The 26,555-nt window shown below is 38.1% G+C and overlaps 1 protein-coding gene across 3 annotated transcripts in view; it reads right to left on the bottom strand.

Moving 5' to 3' along the window:
* Positions 1-26,555, bottom strand: part of ADGRG6 (adhesion G protein-coupled receptor G6) — a 140,544-nt gene that overhangs the window by 26,915 nt on the left and 87,074 nt on the right. For all 3 annotated transcript variants that reach the window (XM_049654465.1, XM_049654466.1, XM_049654467.1), the window contains 13 exons: positions 24,060-24,112; positions 23,031-23,093; positions 19,797-19,939; positions 16,420-16,531; positions 15,022-15,086; positions 14,365-14,575; positions 12,954-13,125; positions 11,405-11,545; positions 8,907-9,026; positions 7,200-7,245; positions 5,470-5,576; positions 1,690-1,817; positions 468-736 (listed from right to left, as the gene is read on the bottom strand). In XM_049654465.1, coding sequence (XP_049510422.1) covers positions 468-736; positions 1,690-1,817; positions 5,470-5,576; positions 7,200-7,245; positions 8,907-9,026; positions 11,405-11,545; positions 12,954-13,125; positions 14,365-14,575; positions 15,022-15,086; positions 16,420-16,531; positions 19,797-19,939; positions 23,031-23,093; positions 24,060-24,112 — 1,630 coding nt within the window. The remainder of the gene's footprint in view (positions 1-467; positions 737-1,689; positions 1,818-5,469; positions 5,577-7,199; positions 7,246-8,906; positions 9,027-11,404; positions 11,546-12,953; positions 13,126-14,364; positions 14,576-15,021; positions 15,087-16,419; positions 16,532-19,796; positions 19,940-23,030; positions 23,094-24,059; positions 24,113-26,555) is intronic.

Below are 26,555 nucleotides of genomic sequence, written 5' to 3'. Positions count from 1 at the left end.
GAAATTAGTCAGAGAAAGACAAAAATCATATGACTTCACTCATATGAGGACTTTAAGAGACACAACAGATGAACATAAAGGAAGGAAAACAAAAATAATATAAAAACAGGGAGGGGGACAAAACAGAAGAGACTCATTAATATTGAGAACAAACTGAGGGTTGCTGGAGGGGTGGTGGGAGGGGGGATGGGCTAAATGGGTCAGGGGCACTAAGGAATCTACTCCTGAAATCATTGTTGCACTAGATGCTAACTAATTTGGATATAAAATTTTAAAAATAAAAAAAAAAAATTAAAAAAAAAAATTAAAAATACCATCCCTGCCTTGGGATGTGTATATCAAATCCTCATCATTCAGTTTTGAAGTTTCTTTTAGCAGCACTAGTCTTTTGAAATAGGATTTTCCTCTGAGAACCTGGCAATTTCTGTGACAGTAAAAACAGAACCAAAACTTTTGAGGTGGCTTACCCCAGCCAATGATGCAGAACTTCAGTATGTATCGGCGAATGTAAGTGTTAAATACTTTAACCAGGGCAATGTACATGTGAATTGCTTCTAGCCCCATCCAGGTAAAGGTTGCAAGAAGGAAGAAATGGAGCAGGACAGCGACAGCCATGCAAAGGCCTTCCACGTGAAACGAGGTGATCCAGCCATCCAAGAGGAAGAGGAGATTCAGGAGCAGCAGGGCTGTGCTCAGGTTCATCAAGATCTTGGAGGGATAGTCCCTTCGCAATTTCCTGCAAAGGGAAACAGGAAGAGGAGAACGAATAATCTTTTAAGCACAGGTGGTAAATTCATATCTTCTATAAAGCTCTGTAATAGGTTACATAGCATCATCTTTGCAATGCAGCCCCACTGGGAGGAAGGGACTTGTGAGTGAAGATATTTATGAGTATTTGGCAAATTATAACTTTTTTTAATATTAATTTTATTTCAAAGCTGTTTCTAAGTGTTTTCCAAATTTCCAATTAGTTTCAACAGATTGAATTTTTTTTTAACTCAAGAAAAATTCTAGTTATAACAATGAGATTTTTGTTTAAAAAAAAAAACAATTTCCCTAAAATTTTGGGAGGTTTTTTGATTTTTAATGAAGTAGGGATCCTTTTTTTTTTTTAAAAAAAACAAGTTTCTGATTCAGGACTACTTTTATAAGATCTGTGAAGCACAAGTTTTCACCTTTTACCAGGTAAAAAAGCACTTTATACAATTTTTATTTATATGTTGATCAGTTCTTCCAGGTTTGGGGCCTGGGTGGCTCAGTCTGTTAAGCTTCCAACTTCAGCTCAGGTCATGATCTCATATTTCGTGAGTTCAAGCCCCGTGTTGGGCTCTGTGCTGACAGCTCAGAGCCTGGAGCCTGCTTTGGATTCTGTGTCTCCCTCTCTCTGCCCCTCCCCTGCTCGTGCTCCCTCTGTCTCTCAAAAATAAATAAACGTCAAAAAAACTTAAAAAAAAAATCTCTTCCAGGTTTAAATGCATTTTTCCATAGAAATACAGTAATTATAAATCAAGGTTCTATAGCTAGAAAATTTGTGTTGCATGATATATGTTATGAGAAGCCTGTACATTAAAGTTGAACCATTCCACACGATTCAAAAAGTATGTAAGTGTCTTTAAAAGCAAAGACAATTTTCTTATTCACATTTTAGGATAGTTAAGCACTGGGTTTTGACAGATAAAAAATACTTACTCAAAAGCAACATATGTCAGCAGAGTTGCTGCTGAAAAAATGGCAGATATCCCACACCCAATATAGGTGATGAAGGTGAGAACTTTGGTGTTTGTTGCATCTATCTGTGAGGCAGTTCCTTGAAGGTCCTATATGAGACACGGGAAACAGCTGTTAAGAATCTCTTTTCATGAGAATGGTGTTTTACTAGAAAGTTCATTGCTAGCACTTACAATCTTAGCTCAGTCTTAGGTGGAAAAACAGTGCAAATCAATATGGAAACTTGTGTTTATTATACTCTTACAGATCATTCTATGAAACCAAAGCATAGCATTACTGAGAGAGTTCCATGTTGCTTTCTATCATTACCTTGTAATCGAAGCTCTTTGCACACCGGGATAGCATGAAGAGCAAAACCACTGGGTTGGTCACCCATCAGAAATTGGGGAGGAGGTCACTGCCTTGGCTAACAAATTGATCAGGCCCCTTCCTCACATTTGCAGGGCTAGCGGCACAAATGCAAATGGAGGCCACCATGGCCAATGTGAGCCCTCAGCACACACTGGGTTCTTTTTGTCCAGTGCGGGGCGGTGAGCGGGGAGGGGGTCCAGCCAGTGGACATCCAGAGTCAGGTACCTCTGAGCTTAGTGCTGAGGATCTTAACTATGGTTATTTTAAAGCTTGGTATGTACTACTGGGTTAGGTAGTCTTTATTTTTTTCATAAATGAGAAGGCATTACAAATTTTTAGGTCATAGTTTTATATATATATATATATAGACCTGAAAGGGCACCATTTAAAGTGTTAGGGGCTGTGGAATGGAAAGAATTGAACACTTCCTAGAATATTAACATGAAGTATTAATTTCACTGTGCAGAAGCAGATTTACAAATCTGGGCCTGGTAGGGAAATCTTTATTTTCCTCCTTATATAGGGAAGTGGGTTAGGGATAAATCTTGAGTTAAGACCATCCACTCAATCCTGGTTGGAAGATAAAGACACTTCCAATGTGCAGCATGTTAAAAAATGGAGTCTTCTTGGAGAAGGCCATATTCCAAACAGGATATGAAATTTGGGGTCTTAAATTATGAAAAAGAAAGTTTGTTTTAATAGGCTTTTCAGTCTATGTGTTAATTTTCTTTAATTTTCATCAAAATGTCCATAAAATTTGTTACTCACACACAAAGACTCCAGTAAGTGGTGTCTACATATGAGTATGTATATGTGACATGATGATGTGGGATTGTTTCAGGTTTGACTGACGCAGTAAAAAACAGGTGACAGCACTTCAGTGGCTCCCAGAAATGCACAATGGCCGAATTCAGCAGACACAGAGGCCCAGGGTCAGAAGGGGCTCACCCAAACCTTCTCTCCAAGGACTCTCTCCAAAGACTGGGAGGACCTGGGATTTCCCTGGCACATGGGATGGGGTTCAAGTCGGTGCCAGTGGACTCACCAGATAGGCCACCTGATCGACATTTTGGTTACTACGGGATTTCATGAAACAGAGAGATGGTCTTGAGGAATCTTCAGGTGACTCGTCATCACCTCTTGAAAACCTATGGCCCCCATCTAGGTGAGGCAGTAGACTTGCAAGCCACGATTGAAACCACAATTTAAAGCGTAAGTGAAATATACATTTACACACAACTCTCACATTGTTTTGTACTTCTGAGAATGAAGAATATGAGAATATTTTTTCCTCTGAACTAGCCAACACGAAAATATACTAATGTGAAAAATCTTCAATCTTAAACTACGAAGAAATGTAGTAGGGGACAGTAAATCCATCATATGTTAGTAGATTAGAAGATAGAATTATGGGGCTGGGGTGCATTTTTTTTTAACTTCTCATATGGTAAATGTGTCATAGGGCAATTTAGACTCTGGGAATATCTTGCACAAGTTAATAAAGAGTTTGTAAATCAAGAAAGGCTCTTAACAAAGTCCTGGTGGTCTGGAAAAGCTGAAAGGATGTGGGCACACCTCCAGGAAGGATAAATTCTGGAAAGTTTTTCTTCCAGCAGTTTATAATATTATAAGAGCAGCCAAGGTGGAAAGGATAGTACCAAAAAATGCATATATTCACATATATGTAAAACTAATTATTTAATCAAATGGCAACAGAAAAAGACACAATTACAAATTCACAGTAAAATTCAAACAATAGATGAAGAAACTGACCATTAAAAGAAATGGTAAGCCAAACTTTGGTTACATATAAGTCACCACTGTAAAGTGAATTGTATTACTGTTATCTATTTAACTTATACCTACAACATACACAGTCATGCTCAAACACACATTCTCATACACACACGTACATGCATGTACATGCACACGTACACAGTTCAAATAGTTAAATGAATTAAGCTAAAGCTTATACCTGAATGAGGATGATGCAAAGTAAGTGATTTCTAAGAGAATGTCAACTGTCAGTTTTGGAGAAAGGAGAACATGGCAGTTAAAACTGAGGGTGTTTTTTTGTTTTTATTACTTAGGGAAAACATACCATAGTTTAATTGTTCATTTTCATGCTCTGGCAGTAAAGAAAATATTTGTATTTTGGAAAAGTTCAAAAGTGATTTGCTATGATTGTCACCTTTTTAAAGGCCTTGTTTTTATCCCCCAAGGCATTTATGCAGTGGACGGTCAGGAAAATTACTTGCAGGCTTGCTATATGGCGGTGGCCATGTACATAGGCCAAGTGGGTTCATGAGCCCAATGCCACACCCCACAGCCCCTCACCGCTCCCGCCCAGTCCCGTGGGAAGTGGGGGTGAGACCTAAGGGAGGGGAGAAACATAACCATTGTGATTCTAATTTAAAGAGCTTTACTGACTCAGCACACACTGCTGCCATCACCATTAAAAAATCCTTTGGTAATGATCCTTTGGAAGTATACCAGATACCAGAAACAGTGGCTCTGTTAGTGTGGAGGGAATGCTGCGCACCAGAAAATTATCTATAAGAGCACAAGTGTATCAGACATAAAGCAGAGGTGTTAAGTCTGTGGATGAAAAATTCAAATAAGTTGTTGCATGTAGGGTGGCTCTCAAAAATTTGGTGGGATGAGAAAAAACATGTTAGTGTGATCTAATTTTGTTTTAAAACTGTTGTACGGGATGGCTAATGATATAAAAACAGGGCCACGGAAGAGAAGGAAGGAAGGAAGGAAAAAGTAGTATGAGGGCCTAGTGGTAAGAGACATGTCATGCCCATCAACTCTCTTGCAGGCCTGAGGTCTCCCTGTTGCCTTAGTCCCTAGTCTGTCCTAACAGGCTGTGCTCTCCAGCAGGGCTTGGGGGGCGCATAATTTTGGGTGACCACTGGATCACCTAGCCCAGTACCTGCTATAAAGTCACATTCAAAATAATGAGTGATAACGCAAGAACAATACTTTATAAAACTTTTCACAGTTCTTTTCCATGTTAGTAAAACCAACATTTTCTTCTTTAAATTTTCTCTTTCTCCCTTGTTTCCTCTCTCTCCCTCCTCCTTTCCTCTGTCTCCCCGACTCTGTTTCTCTCTTAATTCAAGGGTCTCATGGTGATTTTCTGTTTCTAGGATTACTTATCATCACTGTTAATACAATAGAAAAAAAAGGTAGGGTTCTTTTCTATAATTACTGTTACATATTTCAAATATGTGATCTCTGCTAATTAGCAAGATTCAAGGCACAGATTACAATTATCAGGAAATAATTCCCCAAACACATCATCTAAAAAGGCTGACTTATGAAAAGAAGTATGCCTTCCCAAATTATATCATTTCAAAATGAGTTTAGAAATTCCTCCCCTACCATCAGAACTCCAAAGTGTGTGAGGTGGTTACATAAGCAGACCGTCTCGCTCTCATCTGAACCTCTGTGTGCCACACATCCTGATGTGTTCCAAAATCCAGAACCTTCTGTAAAAGGAAGTCCACAAACAGTGTGAAAATAATAGCAGGCCAGTTCCTTTTCTATAATAGACATTAGCTTCTTCAGGAAAATATGCCTCAGTCTCTTTTGCCTTAAGTTTAGCAGTAAAACAGATACTACTCATAATTCTGCCAATACTTAGCATGATTTAGATTCCCGGAATCATGGAAGGTTAGTGCTGGGTTGGCAGGAGAGTTTATCCTAGTCAGTGGTTTGCAACTGTGTTCTACGAAGTGCCTCTGGGGTCCTGCAAAAGTCTGATTCAAGTTTAGGTTTTAATGTATGTATTACAAAATAAACTTCCATGAAAAGAATATCCCCTTTCGAACATATTACATACAAATGAAGTCTCTGAAAATCAACATTTGTTTCTGTGCGTCCACCTCTGCTTTTGTAGACACGAGGACAGAGGTCTGCGTTCTTGTAACACACTATTGCATACACAGCAACCATGCAGGGTGGCAACTTATTATAAATGCCTTTAACGTACCTTGTCTGACTTTTATGGCAGGATATGGAATATGAGCGACTCATATAATTAAAGAATATCTTAAGACTGCAAGGTGATATCATTTTTAATTATGTGTCCAGTAAATCAGGACTTTCTCAAAACTGTGCAACTAGAAACCAAACAACAAAAAACTTCCCAGCTATGATAAGGCATATCAAAAACAGGGGTCTGGACACCTTCAGACTCCATTTCTACCAGGCAGCAGCCTGTACTGGGGCTGGTTTGATGTGGCCACGATAATCCCCCTGCAGATCCCCAAGGGAAGGTGACTCTTATGGGGTAGAGGTGGGAGGTTCATAGCTTGTCCTTCCCATCAAAGAGATCCCCACACCTTATACCTAGTAACTCATCTGTTACTGTTGCCTTTTTCTCTTAATTGTCCAACATCATTTTGGAAGGAGTTCATTTCTTTCAAGATATGTGTGTGTGTGTGTGTGTAATATAACCACTTCTAAATTTATAATCCTTTAGTATGCTTTCTCTGTAATATGAGATCTGGAAGCTGGATTCTAAACTGCATGCCTCATACATATCAAATAGTCTCTTTAGAGATGTCCTTCCAAGAATGAGCTCATATCAACATTCATCAAAACATGGCAATAAGGGACGCCTGGGTGGTTCAGTGAGTTAAGTGTCCGACTCTTGATTTTTGGCTCAGGGCATGATCTCACTTTAGGTGGGATCGAGCCCCGCACTGGACTCTGCGCTGACAGTGAGGAACCTACTTGGGATTCTCTCTCTCCCCACATCTCTCTGTCCCTATTCCGCTCATGCTCTTTCTAAAAATAAATAAACTTTAAAAAAAGTTTTTAAAAACAGGCAATAAAAACACACAGTGTATTTTATAAATAATGGAAATCAAAGAGGTTGTTTGGTTAAAAAAAAAAAGTCAAGTTTACTTATTTCTTCTTGCAATGAGTAAAAAGTTACAGAAATTAAGGTTCACTTCCCAAGCTACCTACGCTAAGATTTGCAGTCCAGTTGCCATCATACTTACACAGTGACTCACTCTGGTTAGGATGGAACGAAAGGAAATGGGGGTGTCGAACAGTGTTTAAAATTCAGTTGTTCTTAACACAGCCAATATTTTAAAACTCACCATTTTTGTTCAGATCCCAGAAGGCACAGATGGGATGAGGCACTGCCTATATTAACATAAGAATAAACATGTGAAATTGTGTTTAAAATAAGTGAAAAATCTTATGATCTGAATATGGGAAAGGAGTCAAAATGCTAAGGTTTTCGCAAAGAAATAGACCAGGTTTAGTCATGCCAATACCACCTAAGAATGGCAGGCGGTCCAGAAGGATCTCCTGTCCCGAGACACTGACTGCAAGTCAACCGTAGTCCCATAAGGAAGCACGCCTTCCATTTATCTAAAGGTTACTCTATATGTCCGGTCCTAAAAAGCTTTTCTTGGCATTTATCAAAGCTCTTTACATTGCAATTTCACTTCATCTCCAGAATTTTCCTTTATGTGTAGGCATGTGCCCAGAATTAAAAGTAGGGACTCAAACAGATATTTGCACATCAATGTTCACAGCAACGTTACTCACAATGGCCACAACACGGAGGCAATCAAAGTACCCATGGACGGATGATGCATGGATAAAAAATGTGGGAGATATATATATAGAGAGATATTTAGGTCTCTCTCTCTCTATATATATATAATGGAATATTATCCAGCTTTAAAAAGGAAGCAAATTCTGATACATGCTTCCTTAAAAATGTATGAGATGGATGAACCTTGAAAATATTATGTTAAATGAAATAAGCCAGTCACAAAAGGACAAATACTGTATGATTACAATTACATGAGCTGCCTCGAGTAGTTAAATTCACAGAGATGGAGAGTAAGATGGTGGGTGTGGGGCCCAGGGGAGGGGAGCAGGGAAGCTGTTACACGAGGGTCTGCCGGTTTCAGCTGGGGACCACAGAGCAGTTCCCGAAGTGGATGGCATCATGAATGTGAAAGCACTTACAAATGGTTAAAACAGTAAATATGATTTACGCATATTTTACCATAATAAAAAAAAATTCTTCATGGATGAAGGCACTGAAACAAGGGACGCCAAAGGGTACAACAACGAGGTCTCAGAGGGCCCAGTGACAAAGCAAGGCTAGTTCTTAGATGACTTAACTTCCAAGCCTTAGTCCTTATCAGCCAGCTTCCTGCCTGCCTGCTTCCTGCCTTGCCTAACAAATAGCAGAATCAAGAGAGGGACCCTCTGTAAAAGACGGGAAAGACTGTGCCTAGCCTCACCTGGGACCAAAAGAAACCCCATATAATTTTATCGAATAAACATGATAGGAAGGGTAATGAAGCAACAACAAAAAAGCAACGTTTGCCAAGATTTCAGATAACTGCTAACCTCTCAAAAAAAATGAGTTAACTCTGCCCTCTTTCCCTTCTGCTTTCCCAGTAGCAATAATTTCTGACTTAAAAAAAAAAAAACGAAACAAAAAAAACCAAAAAACCAAACCTTTAATGGCAGGATTGTGCAACTGCATCTGTATCTAATTTCTCGAAGTAATACACTGTTTGTTCCTTAAAAAGAACGGCCCTTTGTTTCACTCCTGTTCTCCCCATGTCTGAATCCTAAAGGGGATGAATCCTTCCATTTGCCACCATTTACTGTGACATTACGGCACCACCTGATTAACCGTTCTCCCCTTTTTTTGAAAACTGCCTTGTTGAGAAAGTACCAGAATAAAATTCTTACCATGTAGAAAAAAACAAAGGCCCCGCACTTCTCTGAAATGGTCTGCCTCTGTTCCACTGTTCTTTGTAGCATTTTCTTACCTGGTTTCTTGTATGTTTGATTTTAATTCGAACAGGATCCTTCAAACCCTGGATAGTAATGTTTCCAATACTGCATGCCATCACATAACTCACTAAGGTGCCTTTCTTGGTTTCTACATCCTTTTAAAGAAAACAAAAATGTATTATATCATTCAGTACACTTTTGTTTGATTTTGGTGCCCCCAAACACACAAACTGTCAGCACTTTTTACATTTAAGATCTTCAATTATAGAACATCCTGTTTATAAGATTAAATTGCTGGCTTTCCTGAAAGAGCTTTGCTATTTCCCTTATTATAATAAATACATTGAGGGAACATTATGAGCCAATGCTGTAAGGCAGTGTTCATAAAACCTCACTCTTGATTGCTGTGACTGATGTCAGCCGGTTAACATCTGAAACAATGTGAACCCAGAAATAATATAAACTCATAAAAAGCCACGAAACAATTAGACCATTTCCCTGCCCTAGAAAACTACATGAAGTTGTCTGCTGTTACAGAAGTATAAAGGAAATATGGTGTGAAAAATAAAACAACAACAAAAATTAACAATTCAGATTTCACATCCATGCCGATAGCCTGATGTGTTTAGTAACTTATTACTAAATGTAATTCTGGTGGGTGAAGGTCCCATCCAGAACTTCTACCTTGCCTGCTTGTACACTTGCCATCCTCCATAGCTTCCCCTTCAGAGACAAGGTTGTCAGGAAATCAAATCAGTGAATCCGTGCTGCAGAATGACTGGGGTCAACAGCGTCTCTCTCCGCAAGATCACCTCTTATTCCTTCTTCCCTTGTGTTATTCTTGTCAAACATCCTGCATTTCTCCATTGCAGCTTATAAATCAGTTGTTTGGGAATAATTACAGGATTTCTTACATGCCAAATAAAATCGCGGCATGCAGGATACTGTATAGCGTGACCACGCTCAGTAAAGTCGGCAATGGCTTGTGGATACCTTGTCTTTTATTTAAAAAATACGCATATCTTGTTCACTATGTTAGGGAAGTATCACAGAACCCTTAACATTTTTTGACTCTGCTATAAATTCATATTAAAAACCAAGCATCTGTTTCCTAATGATACGTTGATGGGGAGAGCCCAAGGGAGAAGGGAAAGGTAGCGTGGAGAAGGCAGACTCAAAATGAAACAGATTCTTACAGTTCTAACCCAAATCCTTCCCACTGGGTGCAACCTCTCCTCTGAACAGAGCCCCGCCACCCGTGACTTTTTGGTGACACCTACTGCATTTCTGTTTTGCTTTTTTAAAAGTGACGTCGTGGGGCGCCTAGGTGGCGCAGTCGGGTAGGCGTCCGACTTCATCCAGGTCACGATCTCACGGTCCGTGAGTTCGAGCCCCGCGTCAGGCTCTGGGCTGATGGCTCGGAGCCTGGAGCCTGTTTCCGATTCTGTGTCTCCCTCTCTCTCTGCCCCTCCCCCGTTCATGCTCTGTCTCTCTCTGTCCCAAAAATAAATAAACGTTGAAAAAAAAAAAATTAAAAAAAAAAAAAAAGTGACGTCGTAAGCCTCAAGTGATTTTAACAATGCAGTTTTATGCGTACACAGCTATTAAAGCCTTCAGAGTAATTAGTAATCATATTCTTAATCTACTCAAAAATTTTATACAGTTTGTTTCTAAAACCTTTAAAAAAAAAAAAGTCTTAACATTTTAGAATTCTGGGAAATGATTTCATGGTATTCCTCTTTCTTACCCGTAACTTACACCTCCACACCTCTATACATAACAATTAGAAACAATTCTACTGGCCTTGAGACTTGGCTAGTTTCTCTTACATAGATGGCATTGTTTCATATACGCTGGTATCTTTAATTTAATAAATAACTTTGATTTTTTAATAAGGGCCCAGTGAAACTCTCTGGATCTGGTTGTACTTTCAAAGGCAACCAGAGGTCACCAGTGTTTGCTGGCAGGGAACTTTCTAGTATCTAGAAATGATGCCAATAAAAATGACAATATGTGCTCTGCACAATGCCATTCGACTCTGGGGATGTGTGAAGGCCAAAGGCCACTTGAAATATTAATGGGAAAGCTGATTAAAGCCAAGAATGCTGCTCATTATGTAAACAGTGCTTCCTGCTGAATTTAAAAAAAAAAGGAAACAAAAAGCAAACCTTTCCTTTGGCACACAATTTCTTTAACTCTGAAGGTCTAAATTGCTGGAGAGCATAAAATATTTAACACAAGGAATAATAAATAGTAGCTCCTCCACAAATTCCATTTCTAATTGTGCCATGCAAGCCTCAATCCAATATTTATTTAAGAAGAAAAAACCCTACATGAACACATCTGATAAATAAGCATATGATTACCTGAAATAAAATGTTTAAATAATTATGATAAAATGTTTCATTTTTGAAGATACGATATATTAACTTTTTAAGCCCCTTGATAAATTTTCAAGGTACCCGAACTTTTATTTTGCCTTTGGAGCAAAGAAAATCAATCTGCAATTAAAAAACAATTTAATGAACCTTACCTGGAAAAGTCCAGTTTTATTGAAGAAAGTAAACTGTGCTCTTTTAACTAGTAAAGAATCTTCTTGACTTAAATTCTCAAGTAAGTTTGGAGGCAAAATTACAGAAGCCAATGGATCGGTTTGTCCACTCTCAAAATCCATCTGTGACACACAGAGATACACTGATTGACTAATGACAAATCACAGTGATAACTACCCCACATACTGAACAAGGCAGGAGAACAGCACTTGGCCAGGGCCAGGGCTCCCCTTTACCTCCACTGTAGGCACTGCCCTCCTGAATGAATGGCTACAGACAAAGGCCTGGGTCTCATCTGAGTTTTGCAAAGGTGGAAAAATGGAAGATGCACCGATTTTAACTAAGGCAAAATGAGAAGTCTACAAATCAGTTAACATTTTAAAAAATGAGTTAGATTTACACTTAATAGATTTTGAGCTTTTCTCAAAACACATAGTGAAATAACTACAAAAAAAAAAAAAAAGATTGGAGTTAGTTTGTCTGATTGCTGAGAATAAGTATCTCTGGGTAGAGGAAGCAGCTGAAGTTTGGTGAATACTCTTGGATATCGTTTTCCCTGAACCCACGGGTCAGGCCAAAGAGTATCTTCCCGCAAATGGACGTGGGATGAGACTGAGGCTGACCGAGTTTTCACCCTTAAATGTGAAACAGAATTATCCAAAAGAGCCCATACTCTCAAGAAAAATCTTGAGGAATCTTCTTTTTAACCAGATTTTAAAATATTTTATCTTGGTTTATGTCCGCAGTTGAGTAGTAGTACATGCCCCTTAATGTGTTCTCCTATGTCAAGGATGATGTCGTGACATTTCATTTGCCCACACACACAGTAGGACCCTAACACACACACACACACACACACACACACACACACACACACACAGTAGGAACCTGAAAAATATTTGCTAAAAGGTCGCTTCAACAGGTCAGAGTGGCTCTCCACTAATCTGGCCCAGCTTTCCGGCCCAGCCTCATCACTGCCTACCATTCCCAGGCTTCATGAACCAGTTCAGAGTTCGTTCAAAGACCAGCAGAATCACCAATACCTGAGAAATTGTTCAGAGTGCAAACTCTGGAGATCCACCCAGGACCTGCTAAATTAGAATCTCTGGGGATGGGACCCTGCAATCTGTTTTGACAAGTCCTCCAGGGGATACAATGCAGCTGGACAACCACCGGCAAAGAGAATACATGAAGCTTCTTCCCACCTGGGGCCTTAATACAGCCTTTTCTTCTGATTGAACTGATGCCCTCCCCCCACTCTCAATAGGGCAGTTCCCAGTCGTGGTTTAACTCTTCCTTCTATTATCACCTCTGGTAGAACATAAGCTGACCACCCTGTCACCCAGGTTCTGAAAGGACATCTCGGTGTCCAAATAACTGCGGCTACTGCTACCGACAACCTTAGCAAACATTCTGACCTACCTGCCTGCCACCCCACCACCCAAGATCTTGAAGTAGAAACTGGCAAGTGATCAGATCAGTCTTTGTTTGCCTAATTAATTAGAATTAAAGAAACCATTGGCTCATTACCTGGAAATAGGATTCATTATTGCTTGGTAGACTGATGCTAAAATTTGAAATTTCATTTGTCCCTGGGGACAGGGACGATACTCCAAGCGCCAAATTCCGAGTTGTAATATTCACACGTGATGTGCTATTTAGGTCTATCTTGAAGGCCAATTCATCGATTGTTTTTAAAGCTCTAAGGAAATGACAACACCACTCTTAAGTAACATGTTTTACAAACTTGTACACATGTGACTTGTAGGACAAAATAGAAACTAAATAAAATTGTCTTTAAATTTTCTGATCCTAACATGAATACTGACATCCCAAATCATAATAACATCAGTTAAAACACAGAATCATAGTGACGAATGCATCCTCAGGAGAAATATTATGCTTTAAGAAATACCAACAATTAAATCATCCTAAAAAGATACTGTTTTTCAACTCTTAGGCTTTTTTTTTCTCGTATAAAAATACGTTTTCTACTTTATAACTGAGTGAGAATCAAAGAAAATAATGTGTGAAAGCATTTCTTAAACTCTAAGACACTATAAAAAAATGTTTGCTATCTTTACATAGATAAGGTAAGTTCGAAAGTACGTTGTAAAAACATAAAATTTTCATTGAAGAAATTTGTTTGAAAGGAAGGAAAAAGAAGAAGTATTAACACATTAAATGAAATAAATGGATGAAAACTAGTTGTGTAAAAACAGGTACAGATCACCCTGCCCTTGGCATTCTCATTCCCAAAGTACAACGATCACACAGCTACAGCATTTCTGTGTCACAGTCTGTAGGACAGAACTGACAGTCACCGAGTTATGCCAAATAGATGTGAGTGGCTTGTTCACTAAGTGTCTCCTTTGCAAAGTGACATCAGCTAATATATATAATAGCTTATCTTGTGAATTAATTCCAGTAAACATTCTTTCAGATGAAAAATGAAATATTGATTATGTCTTCCTGTAGCTATTTATATATCTTGGCAGATGGACAATCCTAATTATTTTGTAGATTATATTTCTCAAAAAAGAAAATAGAGAACTTTGAAGTTCACTTTGTGAATTATCTTGAGAAATATAAATGGGTCTTATGGACATTTAAATTATGAAAGCTGAGGGGCACCTAGGTGGCTCAGTCAACTAAGCACCCAACTCTTGATTTCAGCTCAGGCTATGATCTCATGGGTCCGTGGGTTCGAGCCCCATGTTGGGCTCCACGCTATCAGCACAGAGCCTGCTTGGGATTCTCCCTCCCTCTCTCTCTGCCCCTCTGGCAACTCACGTGCACATGTGTTTTCTCTCTCAAAAGCAAATAAACTTAAAAAATAAATGAATTATGAAAGGTGGGTACCAAGCATTCAGATAAGTGAGAAATTATATAACATATATCCAATACATTTTACTCTCCAAAAGAATCAAAGAACACTTACTCAGAAGAAGACTCAAGTAAGTCACTGTCTGGACTGGTTAAGATATTAGAAAATATATTCATTAAAGTTGAACCAAGCATTATATCAATGTTTTCTTCTTTATTCACAATCCTTTTGACCTGCTCTACAATGCTGGTAATATTGGCTGAGCTTAGGGTCTGCCCATCACCAGTTAAATTTAAAATCTGGTTGGCTACTTCATTTGCTTCCCCTAAAAAAAGGCAGAAAAACAACACACAGAGTTTTGAATATTTCAGGAATCCAAAACCTATTATGATATTTCACTTCATAGTCTCAACTTTGGAGGAACCTATTTTCATATACAGTTCTAAGAGAAATGTCCCCAGAATCACAAAAAATAAGTATATACCTACTGCTTAAAAATAATACACAACTATAAGACACTGACACAAATATCAGTTTATATTTTATGTCTTCTCTAAAACTGTCTTATTATTTTCAATCTCTGATAGAATAAACAGAACAGAAAGTTAGAATCAGGAAAAAACAGAATTTTCTACCTTAAGTGAAACAATCATTTGCTTAGCTTTTAATCACAATGGCTATGACAAAGCAGAAAAATATGTCGGAAGAGGATAAAGAGGATGAAGTCATTTCATTTTGCCTTTAAGAACTGAAGAAAAATTGCTCACTTACTTGAACAATTAGAGATGTCAGGAGGCCCCCAGTAGGCTAAAGATGTGTTGGCAAGGTCACGGTAACTATGGCACAAAACAAGATCGTTCAACTATTTGGCATCAATGACATTATAACTGACAAAATTAGTTAATAATAAGTTTTTAAATCTGCCTTGATAGCTAGGTAAATTTCATTTGAAAATAAAACTGCAATATATTGAAATAAAACTCCTACTAAGAATTCTTACTAGAAAAAAACCAGAAGCCATGCATCCTAGAAACAAAATCCTAGCAATAGCTGGCATCCTAAGCTAGAATATATCAGGTTACCGAGGTTAAAAGCATATTTGGTAACACAGGTCAGATACCTCTTTGAGAACTTTTCAGATAAAATCTGATTGATTACCCATAACTCTGTATAGCACATTATAATCCATACTTTATAGGTGAGGAAAAAGACTTAGAGAAACCAAAGAATATTCCAGTCTCACAGCCAAGAAGAGGTACAGCTTTGTTTCAAACTAAGGTCAGTGACTCTCTGAAGACCCTTCTTTCCTCCCTAGCATGTACCAAACACGGCAGAAGGTGCAAGGTCTGGGCAGTTTCCATTTCTGAACCCCTCCACCCCTGCGAGAAAATTCTTCGCTGGGGGGTGAAGTCGAGCATGAAGAACTGGGTCCAACTTGCTCTTCACCGAATCCCCTGCCATCGACCCGTCTCTGGGGTTTCTATTAAACACTTAGGGAAAATCTACACCCTGACAGTCTCCATTAGCAGCCTGCCCTCACCTGCATTCTGACTTTATTTCCCTCTTTTTCTGCCTCCTTCCCCCTCCAAATTGTTTAAAAGTCTTAGAATTTCAGTGGGTGGCGCAGTGGGTTAAGCGTCCGACTTTGGCTCGGGTCATGATCTCACAGTTCATGGGTTTAAGCCCTGCGTTGGGTTCTGTGCTAACAGTTCAGGGCCTGGAGCCTGTTTCAGAGTCTGTGTTTCCTTCTCTTTTTGCCCCTTCCCCCACTCGCACTCTGTCTCTCTCTCTCTCTCTCAAAAAAAATACATACATACATAAACATTAAAAAAAGAATTTTTTTTAAAGTCTTGGAATTTCAGCTACATGTTCCAAAGCTGTGAGCAGGCGCTTTATTCATCCATATACAAGGTGCTTTGCTCTACAGACACACTCTGGTTTCCAGATCTCCCCATCTTTCTTTGGAAAAGCCTGAATCAGCCTGTTGCTTAGAGTAAAAAGCTTTTTTTGGTAATATCATCTTTGCCCTCCTTGAAGTGAATGATTTAGGTATTCACAGACTTTCCTGCCCTTTCCTATCAATATATGACACATGGGAACAACGGCACAGCACAAATGTGGAGGTGGATAATGTGGAGCTTTCCTGGCAGGATTCAATAAAAGCATTACCATGTCCTTGAAGCATAAAAGCCTTGCTTCCCTGGACAAGGGAAGTTGTATACAGACGGTGGGATGAGTGGCCATTGATAGCCTTTGGGATCCTCATCGGCATAACATAAACCTATGTGAAAATAACAACCAACACAGAAAGGTTAATCTATTCTTTGAAGTTAGAGGTGCAAGATGAGAGCAAAATGACTACATTGGGAATTAGGTATTTGTTTCACATAATACTGAAATACTAGCTTTTATGTTCAGAATTTGCAAAAATTTAGAAATTAGGAAAAAGAAACACTTAGCACATTTCAGACACAAAAATTATCCAAATCAAAGTCACACCTGTATGGGAGTAGAATCATGAAACATACAGCATTATTCTAATGTAAATTATTAGCAGATAAAATTAGTAAAATAAAGGTTTATTCAAAAAATTAACACCAGAAGGGCACCTGTGTGGCTCCATCAGTTGAGCGTCCAACTCTTGATTTTGACTCAGGTCATGATCTCATAGTCCCAGGATCGAGTCCCACATCGGGCTCTGTGCTGAGCAGGGAGTCTACCTGGGATTCTGTCTCTCTCTCCCTCTGCCCCTCTCCCCCACTTGCTCACTCGCACGCTCTCTCTCAAGTTAAAAAATAGGGGCGCCTGGGTGGCTCAGTCGGTTAAGCATCCGACTTTGGCTCAGGTTATGATATCAGGGCTGTGAGTATGAGCCCAGCGTCAGGCTCTGTGCTGACAGCTTAAGCCTGGAGCCTGCTTCAGATTCTGTGTCTCCTTCTCTCTCTGCCCCTTTCCCACTCATGCTCTGTCTCTCTCTCAAAAATAAATAAACATTATTTTTTTTTAATAAATCAATAAACATTTAGGGGCACCTGGGTGGCTCAGTTGGTTGAGAGTCTGACTTCTGCTCAGATCATGATCTCACAGTTTGTGAGTTCGAGCCCCATGTCGGGCTCTATGCTGACAGCTCAGAGCCTGGAACCTGGTTTGGATTCTGTGTCTCCCTCTCTCTGCCCCTTCCCCACTCATGCTCTGTCTCTCAAAAATGAATCGATGGTAAAAAAAATAATAATAAAAAAATATTAAAAAAAAAATAGTAAACCCTACATACAGTGAAGATCCTGAAAAATTCAAAATGTAATATGATATTTTTCCAAAGGGAAAAGGCTATGAAATACTGTAGTCATTGAGTTGCTCGCATATTTTATGGAAAAATCTCCAGCTGTTCGGAAAGCATCTTCTGTCTGGAAGTTTGCTGAGAGGATAGTAAAAAGAGAGCTGTGAACCAGCACCACATGTCTCTCACACATGCCCTCACCCTCAAATCACCCCACCTGTTGTTTGAAAACTCTCTGGGCAAGTGTCATGACATAAATGATTCAGACTTTACAATTTTTAAAACACCAGAATAAGAGCAATAGATCAACAAAATCTTGTTATTTCAGAACTGAAAAACAGCAAGTTATACCAGACAGACTGTTGGGAACTGGTGTTATAGTCACCAACTGAACGTTCAAAGAACTCTCCCACCTACATTCTAAGGCTTCAAATTGCCAGGGTTTTGACCTTTATTTTTTTCAATTGGTACAAACTTTTCCTCATAGGCCCACTGGGCAGAAAAACAGTAAAGGGCAGAACTTAAAGTAAGTAGTAGAAATTACACATCTAGGGATGCGGACAGTTTTCCGGGTTTCCTCAGCTTTCTAGAACAAAGACGAGGCCAGCTGACACTCACACAGCTTCCTGGTCATATGTAAGCTACTATTCCTCACGTTCCTTCCTCGTGGAGACTCATGTGTGAAAGGGTGGCCCATCTGTGAACAAGCAAGCACTCTCCCACAGAGGCTCAGGAACTGTCCATGCTGCTGCGCCTGGTGGCTCAGTCTGGGTAAGCGTCTGACTCTCGGTTTTGGCTCACTCAGGTCATGGTCTCACGCGTCTGAACCTTGCATCAGGCTCCGTGCTGACAGTGCTTGGAATCCTCTCTCTCCTCGCGTCTTGCTGCCCCTCCCCACTTGTGTTCTCTCCCTCTCTCAGAATAAATAAACTTAAAAAGAAGGAGGAGGAGGAGGAGGAGGAGGAGGAGGAGGAGGAGAAGAAGAAACTATTTGTGGTGACAACACGGACGGTTTGCATTCTGCCCTCTTTGAGTTCTCTGTAACTGTGTATGTTGACACATTACATATGGGTAGCTCCTCACAGAAACAGAGATTGTCTGCTTCTTTATCACCCCGGGATTGTGGCCTCAGCTACATCAGCTTCTTTGAGACTGAGGGCTGCCCACGGCCCTCGCTTCAGCCTCCTGCACGTGTCTAAGGAAAAGTGTCAAAGTTTCCTTTTCTCTCTATGAATACACTTAATCGTAATATAGTTATAATCACATAGCAACAGAGTAATAACTTTACTTTTCGTTGTCCATATTTGTGATCACTGATTTTTCTAAAATAGTTCCATCAAAGTTCATTCATTTATTCATTCAAGTATTTAAGTGCTGGGAATGTGCTAGGTTCCAGGGGAGGTGGGGAGTGAGGGTGTGAAAAAAACTAACATGTGTGCTCAAGTGAGAAGAGATTCCTGTTTAAGGAAAGCATCCATAAGAATGCCAGCAAGTCCAGTCAAACACTATGACCTTCTGATTTGTACAGTGCTAGAGGTATCTGGACAGCATGAAGTAGAGGCTCAAATGACCCCTATTTACACATGATGATGTCACAAAACACATCACAGAAAAGATGACTTTGGGTTGTCTTTAAAACAATGGTGTGAGAAGCAGGTGGATGGTGGGAGCAGAGCAGAGCAGTGTGAGCCAGACCTAGAAAGGCATAAAAGGGCATGGCATGTCTGGGCAAGGGCAAGCGTTCCCGTGTGTGTGGCTGGAGCTCAGGACGTGAATCGTGTCTAGGTGGGAACTCAATCTAAACCCTGGATGACTCCCAGATTTCTGGCCTATCCCTGTGGAGACAGTGATATCATTAACGAAGACAGAAAACATAAGATGCTTTCTTACATGGAATTGCCTTTTCCAAGATTTACCTCATTAGATGTACATGTACACACTCTTTATTCCTGCTGCTGAAGCCAATTCTGGTCAAGGCTATCCTGGCACTTTGCTCATATTCTTAGCATTTCCAGAATATGTCCCCCACAAGAGTATAAACTCTCCTCTGCCCCTTTCATTCCCTTAGATTCATACGTGTTGAGTTGTTCTCTTTTACGTTAACCAGGTCACCCATTTGTTACAACGCCACCAATAGGATGAATTTCATCATCAGAAAAAATAGTTTTAAATAAGCAAACGATGCGCAATGGAAGAATATTTCTGTGGCTGTTTCAGTTAAACCTGAATAGTTATATAGAATACTTATTAAAAAATTAAAGGAACTTACCCAGTTGTTTTACACTCACTGCATATAGCCTCAAGCCCTCATCCAAGGACTCATTATTTTTTAAGAGCTTCTGTTGAATGTCTTTTCCTTCTAAATTGGGATTGTTGGTAGCATTGTAAACTAGAAGGGCCCAAATCACCAACCTAGAAAAACATTTCAGATGTAATTGTTGGAATTGTTGGTTGATTTTTTGGGGGGGGCGGGGGGGGTGGAATTACAGTATATTTGAATATAGTAGTAAGAGGGATGACCATGGAGTGTGGAGACTCAACAGGCCACGACACTCAAAAACTCCTATTACTGGATAAATTAGAATGTTAAAAATATCTACATATGAATAGATTATATTGATTATTGCATGTATAATTCTATTATATCATATCATATAACCTCATTTCTTTTGAGAAATGTTTTAAGTAATATTTATAGTGTACATGCAAGAAAGGGCCACACTTATGACTAATTCTACATTGTTTCTTTATAGCCAATAATAAAGCTTTTTAGAAAAATTAAATTCCAACAAACATGACTAAAATGACCATTTGACTTTAAGATTATTAAGGGTATTACCATTTACAAATATGTTCCAATTTCTCCTGAACTGTAATAATGATTTTCCATCTTGATGAAGCATTTGCCAAGTATGTTATATGGTGAAAAGTTATAAAATAAATACTTAAAATATACATGATGATTGGCCAGCATCCTGCAGAAGTCTACAGACTGTCTGACCTTGAACGTCTTTAAAAAGAAAATATTTCTAAGAGAAGCAGAGATGCATCCTAAAAGCCCCATAAAAACCTTTGGTTCTACATTTCAAAATAATGTAATTTTCTGTTCAACTGTAATCATAGCCATAGTCAATAGCAGAAATCAAAACATGCCGAAGTCAAGGTGGTAGCAATGCTTTTGAAATAAGTATTCCCAGGAGAGAGGCATGGTATATCTAAGTTATAAAATTACGTGGGTATCAATAAAAATGAAATAGAGTACTGATATATTTGTGGTGCTAAAAAAAGAAAGATTCCTTGAAATTATGCTATTCAAGCTCAGGTGAAATTAAAGAAGAGTTCTATTTTTTCCCCCTAAATATCTGCTCATCTCAAGGGCAAAGTGCTGAACTGTTCTCATAATTCAGTCTGAAAAGCTATTTATCTCTAAAATGATCTACTGCTTAGTGTTCATATATAAGTCATATTTCAGGATGAGCAAGACAAACAGATATAAATATAATGGTGAACTGTCATCACTTAATAATTTTTTAAATGGCCTATGAAAAAAGTATCTTATGATTAAATTATTGTTGGAAGATAAGCTTTGCCACTCTAGTTACTGACAGCTTAGAGTTGGGAACATGACCTTTTACTTCTGTTGAATATTGAGAACATAATGAACACAATGTATTGGGATGATACTGAATACCCAAATTCAGCAATTCAAGAATGACCATGCATTTTCACAGGCCTTATCTCTGTATTTTCCTCTCTCCTCCTGAAAACTGAAACTGTTTCATGGTTCCACAAAGTTCCATCAGTTGTTACCATCAATCACCCTTTATTTGAATAAACCAGTCTCTGCGGCTTTGGTTTCCTGTCTGGGCGATAGAGGATGATAGTATTATCTGAGGTTATGGTCTGTGTTAAGTGTTACAATCAAATTGAAAGGAAAACTTTGGGGAAAAAAAGTGTGTGTAAAACTAGTAGATTGTGGTTTTGAGAAAACACTATGAGAGACTAAAAATTTATCAATGAGCATAAGAGAAGTAGAGAATAGGAAAAAAAAAGAGGCGAGAATGTCTGTAAGAATACATTGTAAATAACTTTAAAATGATTAAAAATTTTTTTCAAACAATAAGCTTTTAAACAGTTTCAAAAAATTGTGAAACAAAGATTCATACCAAATAAAAACTACACATGTGGACTTTCCCATATATACGGTCTTGGTTCCCTCTCCATATAATTTTCTGTGAAGCTACCCATTGGTTTGACAGACAACTGAAATTCCATGAATGTAAATGTCTTTCAAGCAAGAGTTTCCGAGGTACTGACGTATGCCAGTGATGGCAGACTTCAGTATCGCTGGGTAGCAGAAAAATCACAGAAGGTACACTAAAAAGGGCAATGCTGACTTCCTCCAGAGGATATACCATTGAGGACACCCGCAACTTTGGCTGCCCCGATTGTTAGACAAAGTGTCCAACAAAGGGATCCGTATCATGCATCCATTATTCCAAGCTCAATATGATCTAGCAGCACAGGTTGGAGAAAAAGTTATTTGGCCAAACAGAGAAGTCCAGCCACCATTCAAGAATATAGCATTAACATAATTTTTCTGTTCTTTAGATCATAAAGGAAAAGGAACTTTCTTTCCCTAATCGGATGTTTCAAGCCAATCTGTTGAAGATACACAGAAATGAAAAGTTTCAACTATAATCAAAAAAAACATTTGCTTTTTAAATATTAAACAGAAAACAAAAAAAAAGTAAGAAGAAATTCTCTGGTTAACTTTCATATGAAATTCTATTTTTGTCTTCTTCTAGTAAGAATACGTCACCTTAAAAGAAGTATATTCCATCATTACTGTTGTAAATCTATAAAATCAGTTCAGTCAATTGAAACTGAGTAAGAATTACATGAACTTTTCCTTTTCAACTACTTTTTTTTTTCTTCTTTGGAGATGTAATAGACTACCTGACCACAACTAAATTTATTTCATTTAGGAGTTAAAGTTGTTTTTAATTATACCACCCTCTAAAGCTGGCCTGTGTATGCCAGTGGATTCTGCAAAGTGGACAGATCTGTTAAATTACCTGCCTGGTCTTGATACGAATTTTAAAATGAAAACTTCTGAAAAGTAGCTATTACCCATATTATTAGATGCTACCATGCATAAGCTTTAACTATCTTTTTTTCTTTGATGGTCTTTTTGAAATTTCAAATAAGATGTAATGGGTTATCATAAACTAGCTAGAAATACTAAATACAAAAACTCAAACATTTTAAGTGTTCTACTTCTGAATTATTTTTCATCAGATGTACATTTCTATCCACTCTATTATTTGATGGTTTTGACTACAAGAAAAAAAAAACAGTGTGTATTAGTGCTAAAGAAATAAAAGTGCTACTTGATTAAAATGTTTCTCTCCTATTTCATTATTCTCATTTCTCTACCAGATAGTCAAAACAGGTGAGAGTAAGGATGTTACACTTTCTGTTAAGAATTTGTCAGTGTTACCTTGGATCATTTCCAATGCTTCTCTTGACTTTAATCTTGTCCTCTCCAGTGCTCAGGTGAAAACTATAAATACAAATATGTACATTCATTATCAACCTCATCTGCCACATCATCAACAACAAAATTTGAGGAGGTGAAAGAAGCAAAATGAACATTCTAGGCCACTATTTCCAAATATGTGTCCTGAAAGTATAGTTCTTTCACATGTCTGAGAACAAATGGCTCCGTGGTCAAGTAAGTTTGGCAGCCGTGTGCCAAGATTTTAAGATTCACAACACATGTTAGGATACTAAAGAATATGAGATGTTCAGATATCTAGAGATGCGCTCAGCTTAAGAATGTACTTCCGGGCTAATTCAACGTGATCCTTCTTCTGTGTTAACGACATTTGTCAGGTTCACAGAATACACATCTAGGTTTCATGAAACATACTTTTGAAAACTAAGAATAAAACTATGGAAACAAGGTGCAGAGGAGGATATGTGGATTATACTATTTCCTAGGTAGTTAAAGTATTTAAATATAATAGTAAAAGATATTTTTGAAAAGCTAGGTGCAGACTATAGATATCTAACAGAAAAACAGTCTCCAAATTGGGGTGCTACAGATGGTCCACTGGGGTGTGAGATGAAACTAACAGGACTTCTATGTATATGTGATTATCTTCTTTTAATTTATGGTATATTATAACATATACTGGCTAAGTAATGCACACACACAAATTTATTTGAAATCGCAAACATATTTTGGGAATACATACAAATTTTTTTTAAAGGTTGGGATCCATGATCAAAAAATTAAAACCAATTGCTACAGCCCTAAAGATTTTTGTGCACAGAAATCACAAAATATAGAGTTGTTTTAGAAAGATTATAAATATGGTGCATGTGTGTATGTGTGTACTTGTGCTGTGTATGTGGGGTATAACCAGAGAGAGAGAGCATAGCGTTAAATGAGACTTTTTATTTACTTAAATAAATAAGTAAATAAATTACTTTTTATTTCTTAAATAATTAATCCTGTCATTACCTGATATTGACCACATAAACAGTGTAGTTCCAATTTTGGAAGGTTAAATTGAGCTGAAAAATACAATGGGAAAGAGTGAGCTTTGATAATACTTTCTAAAAAAAAAAAAAAAATCTGAATCGAGTTTCTTCCCTCCCAAAAGATAAGCTGTTATTGGAATAAGGCCCTGGGAAAATCCCAGAGAGCCAGAGTGAAAGAAAGGTGAAGATAACAGTTACTGGATCATTATATGCCAAGAACTTTGCAAAGGTTATTTCTTCGATCTCACAACAACTAATGAGATAGGTATTATCTACTCCTTCACCCTTATTTATGAAGAAACTGAGCTTCATGGAGAGAAATAGCTTGCCCAATGTCCTCAACTAAGAGGTAGCAGATCCCAGACTGAAACCCAAGTCTGTCTGGAAACAGTATACTTTCCTCTCTAGCCTTTATTATAATGGGCTCCACTATAATGGTTCTTCAAATTAGCCCACAGACTGAACGCTACACAGTTGTAAGAGGGTACATAGGAGGATTAGCACAATAAACACCTTCGTATTCCTCATTCAACAAACACTGTAGCAATAACACATCTTTTTCTAGTAACTATCATCTCATAAGGATATTAGTAAGAATAATTACAAATTAACAATACAAACCTTTTAAAAAAACAAAATGAGTTCAATATTATTGGGAACTATGTTTATTATTGTGTGGCTATTTAACAGCCTCATGGGTCTGAGCATCGGACTTTTTAAAGAAGGAACAGATTCTTCTCAGTATAAGTAACAATTACATTGTCCAATACAATCACAAATGGGATTTCTTTACTGATATGAGATCTTCCTATTTGTGTATCACCTCCAGAGGGATTTTTAGGAAAGCCGCTCTCCATTTAGAAATGATACATATATCCTAGTGTTTGAATTCGTTACTGGGTTTAATATGCCAGTCCAAAAAGTCAACAGCAGCATTTGTCATTATTAGATAATTTCACTCCTCCCCTCAAGTTTGTAACAGAATTTTTAATTACATACTATTGTTTCCTGTGGTCAACTTGTTTTAAAGCATATTCAAAATAAGACTTTTCTTATGATGGACTCTTCAAAATAAGACCGTTTTGTCATATCAGTTATTCTTTAGATAGATAGACAGATGATAGATAGATGATAGATAGATGATTGACAGATAGACAGATAGATTAGACAGTCACCACTACCTCTCAACGTATTTAGCCTTGTTTTGCTACGAACAGCATATTTGCCAGGCTTCAGCATAAGAAAACCCATTTTTCTTCAAAATGTATACTCGAGTGACTTCAATCACAAAAACTGTGTGAACTGTAGTAGTGCTGTATATAAAAAGCAGTACAAAGTCCCACTGTATACTATAGATAGAAAATAAAATAGAAAAAATAGAAGCCTATGGAAAACAAAATTTTTGTTTTGGAGATGAAAATTAAAAAACGATAGGTGGTATCTATAAGGAAAATGAAATAAAATGCTGATTTTTTAAATTGGAAATTACCAAAATTTTCATTAATAGAATACTGATTAAATAAATTAGCATAACCTAAATTTCCCTCAACAGAAGACTTAAGGGGTGCCTGGGTGGCTCAGTCGGTTGAGCCTCTGACTTCAGCTCAGGTCATGATCTCACAGTTTGTGAGTTCGCGCCCTGCATGGGGCTCTGTGCTGACAGCTCAGGGCCTGGAGCTTGCTTCGGATTTTGTGTCTCCCTCTCTCTCTGCTCCTCCCCTGCTCACACTCTGTCTCTCTCTCAAAAATAAAGATAGATTAAAAAAAAACAAAAACAAAAACAAAAACAGAAGACTTAAATGACCAGACAGTCACATAATGGAATACTATGCACCTTTAAAAAAGAATAAAAAGAAAACTTAGATAAGGAAGGTCTCTGTGTACTTTGATGGAAACCTGGCAATTACAAAAATAAGTACAATGATATGTAAGATATGCTCTTAGTGAAAAACAGGAGGAAAAATACAAATCTATAGTCCTTTTAAAAAATGTTTATTTATTTTTAAGAAAGGGGGGGAGGGGCAGAGAGAGAGAGGGGAAACAGAGGATCCAAAGCAGGCTCTGCTGTGCTATCAGCACAGAGACTGATACAGGGCTCGAATTCATGAACTATGAGATCATGACCCGAGCCAAAGTCGGACACTTAACCAACTGAGCCACCCAGATACTCCAAGAATATATAGCCTTGTTTTCTTTTATATGCACAAAGAAATTCAGGGCGGGGGAACAAACAAGAAAAACTAACAATGACTTCTAAGCAGATGGGTTGGTCTCCAGGGAGATGAGCTACAAAGATGGTCAGAATACTTTCACGATATATTTTGTTATACTTTTTGGTTTATGAATCAAACATTCAAACAATTAAATAAAAAATATAGAATCTACTTTTTACAGCTATGCTGAAAATGTAGGGATATAATAGTAAATAAAGATAGCTATCAAAATATATTTCTATTTGTGTGGTACTTTCCTTATT

The sequence above is a fragment of the Panthera uncia genome, assembly GCF_023721935.1.
Source record: "Panthera uncia isolate 11264 chromosome B2 unlocalized genomic scaffold, Puncia_PCG_1.0 HiC_scaffold_24, whole genome shotgun sequence".
NCBI classification, from domain to species: Eukaryota; Metazoa; Chordata; class Mammalia; order Carnivora; family Felidae; genus Panthera; species Panthera uncia.
This window is presented reverse-complemented; position numbering and strand designations above follow the sequence as displayed.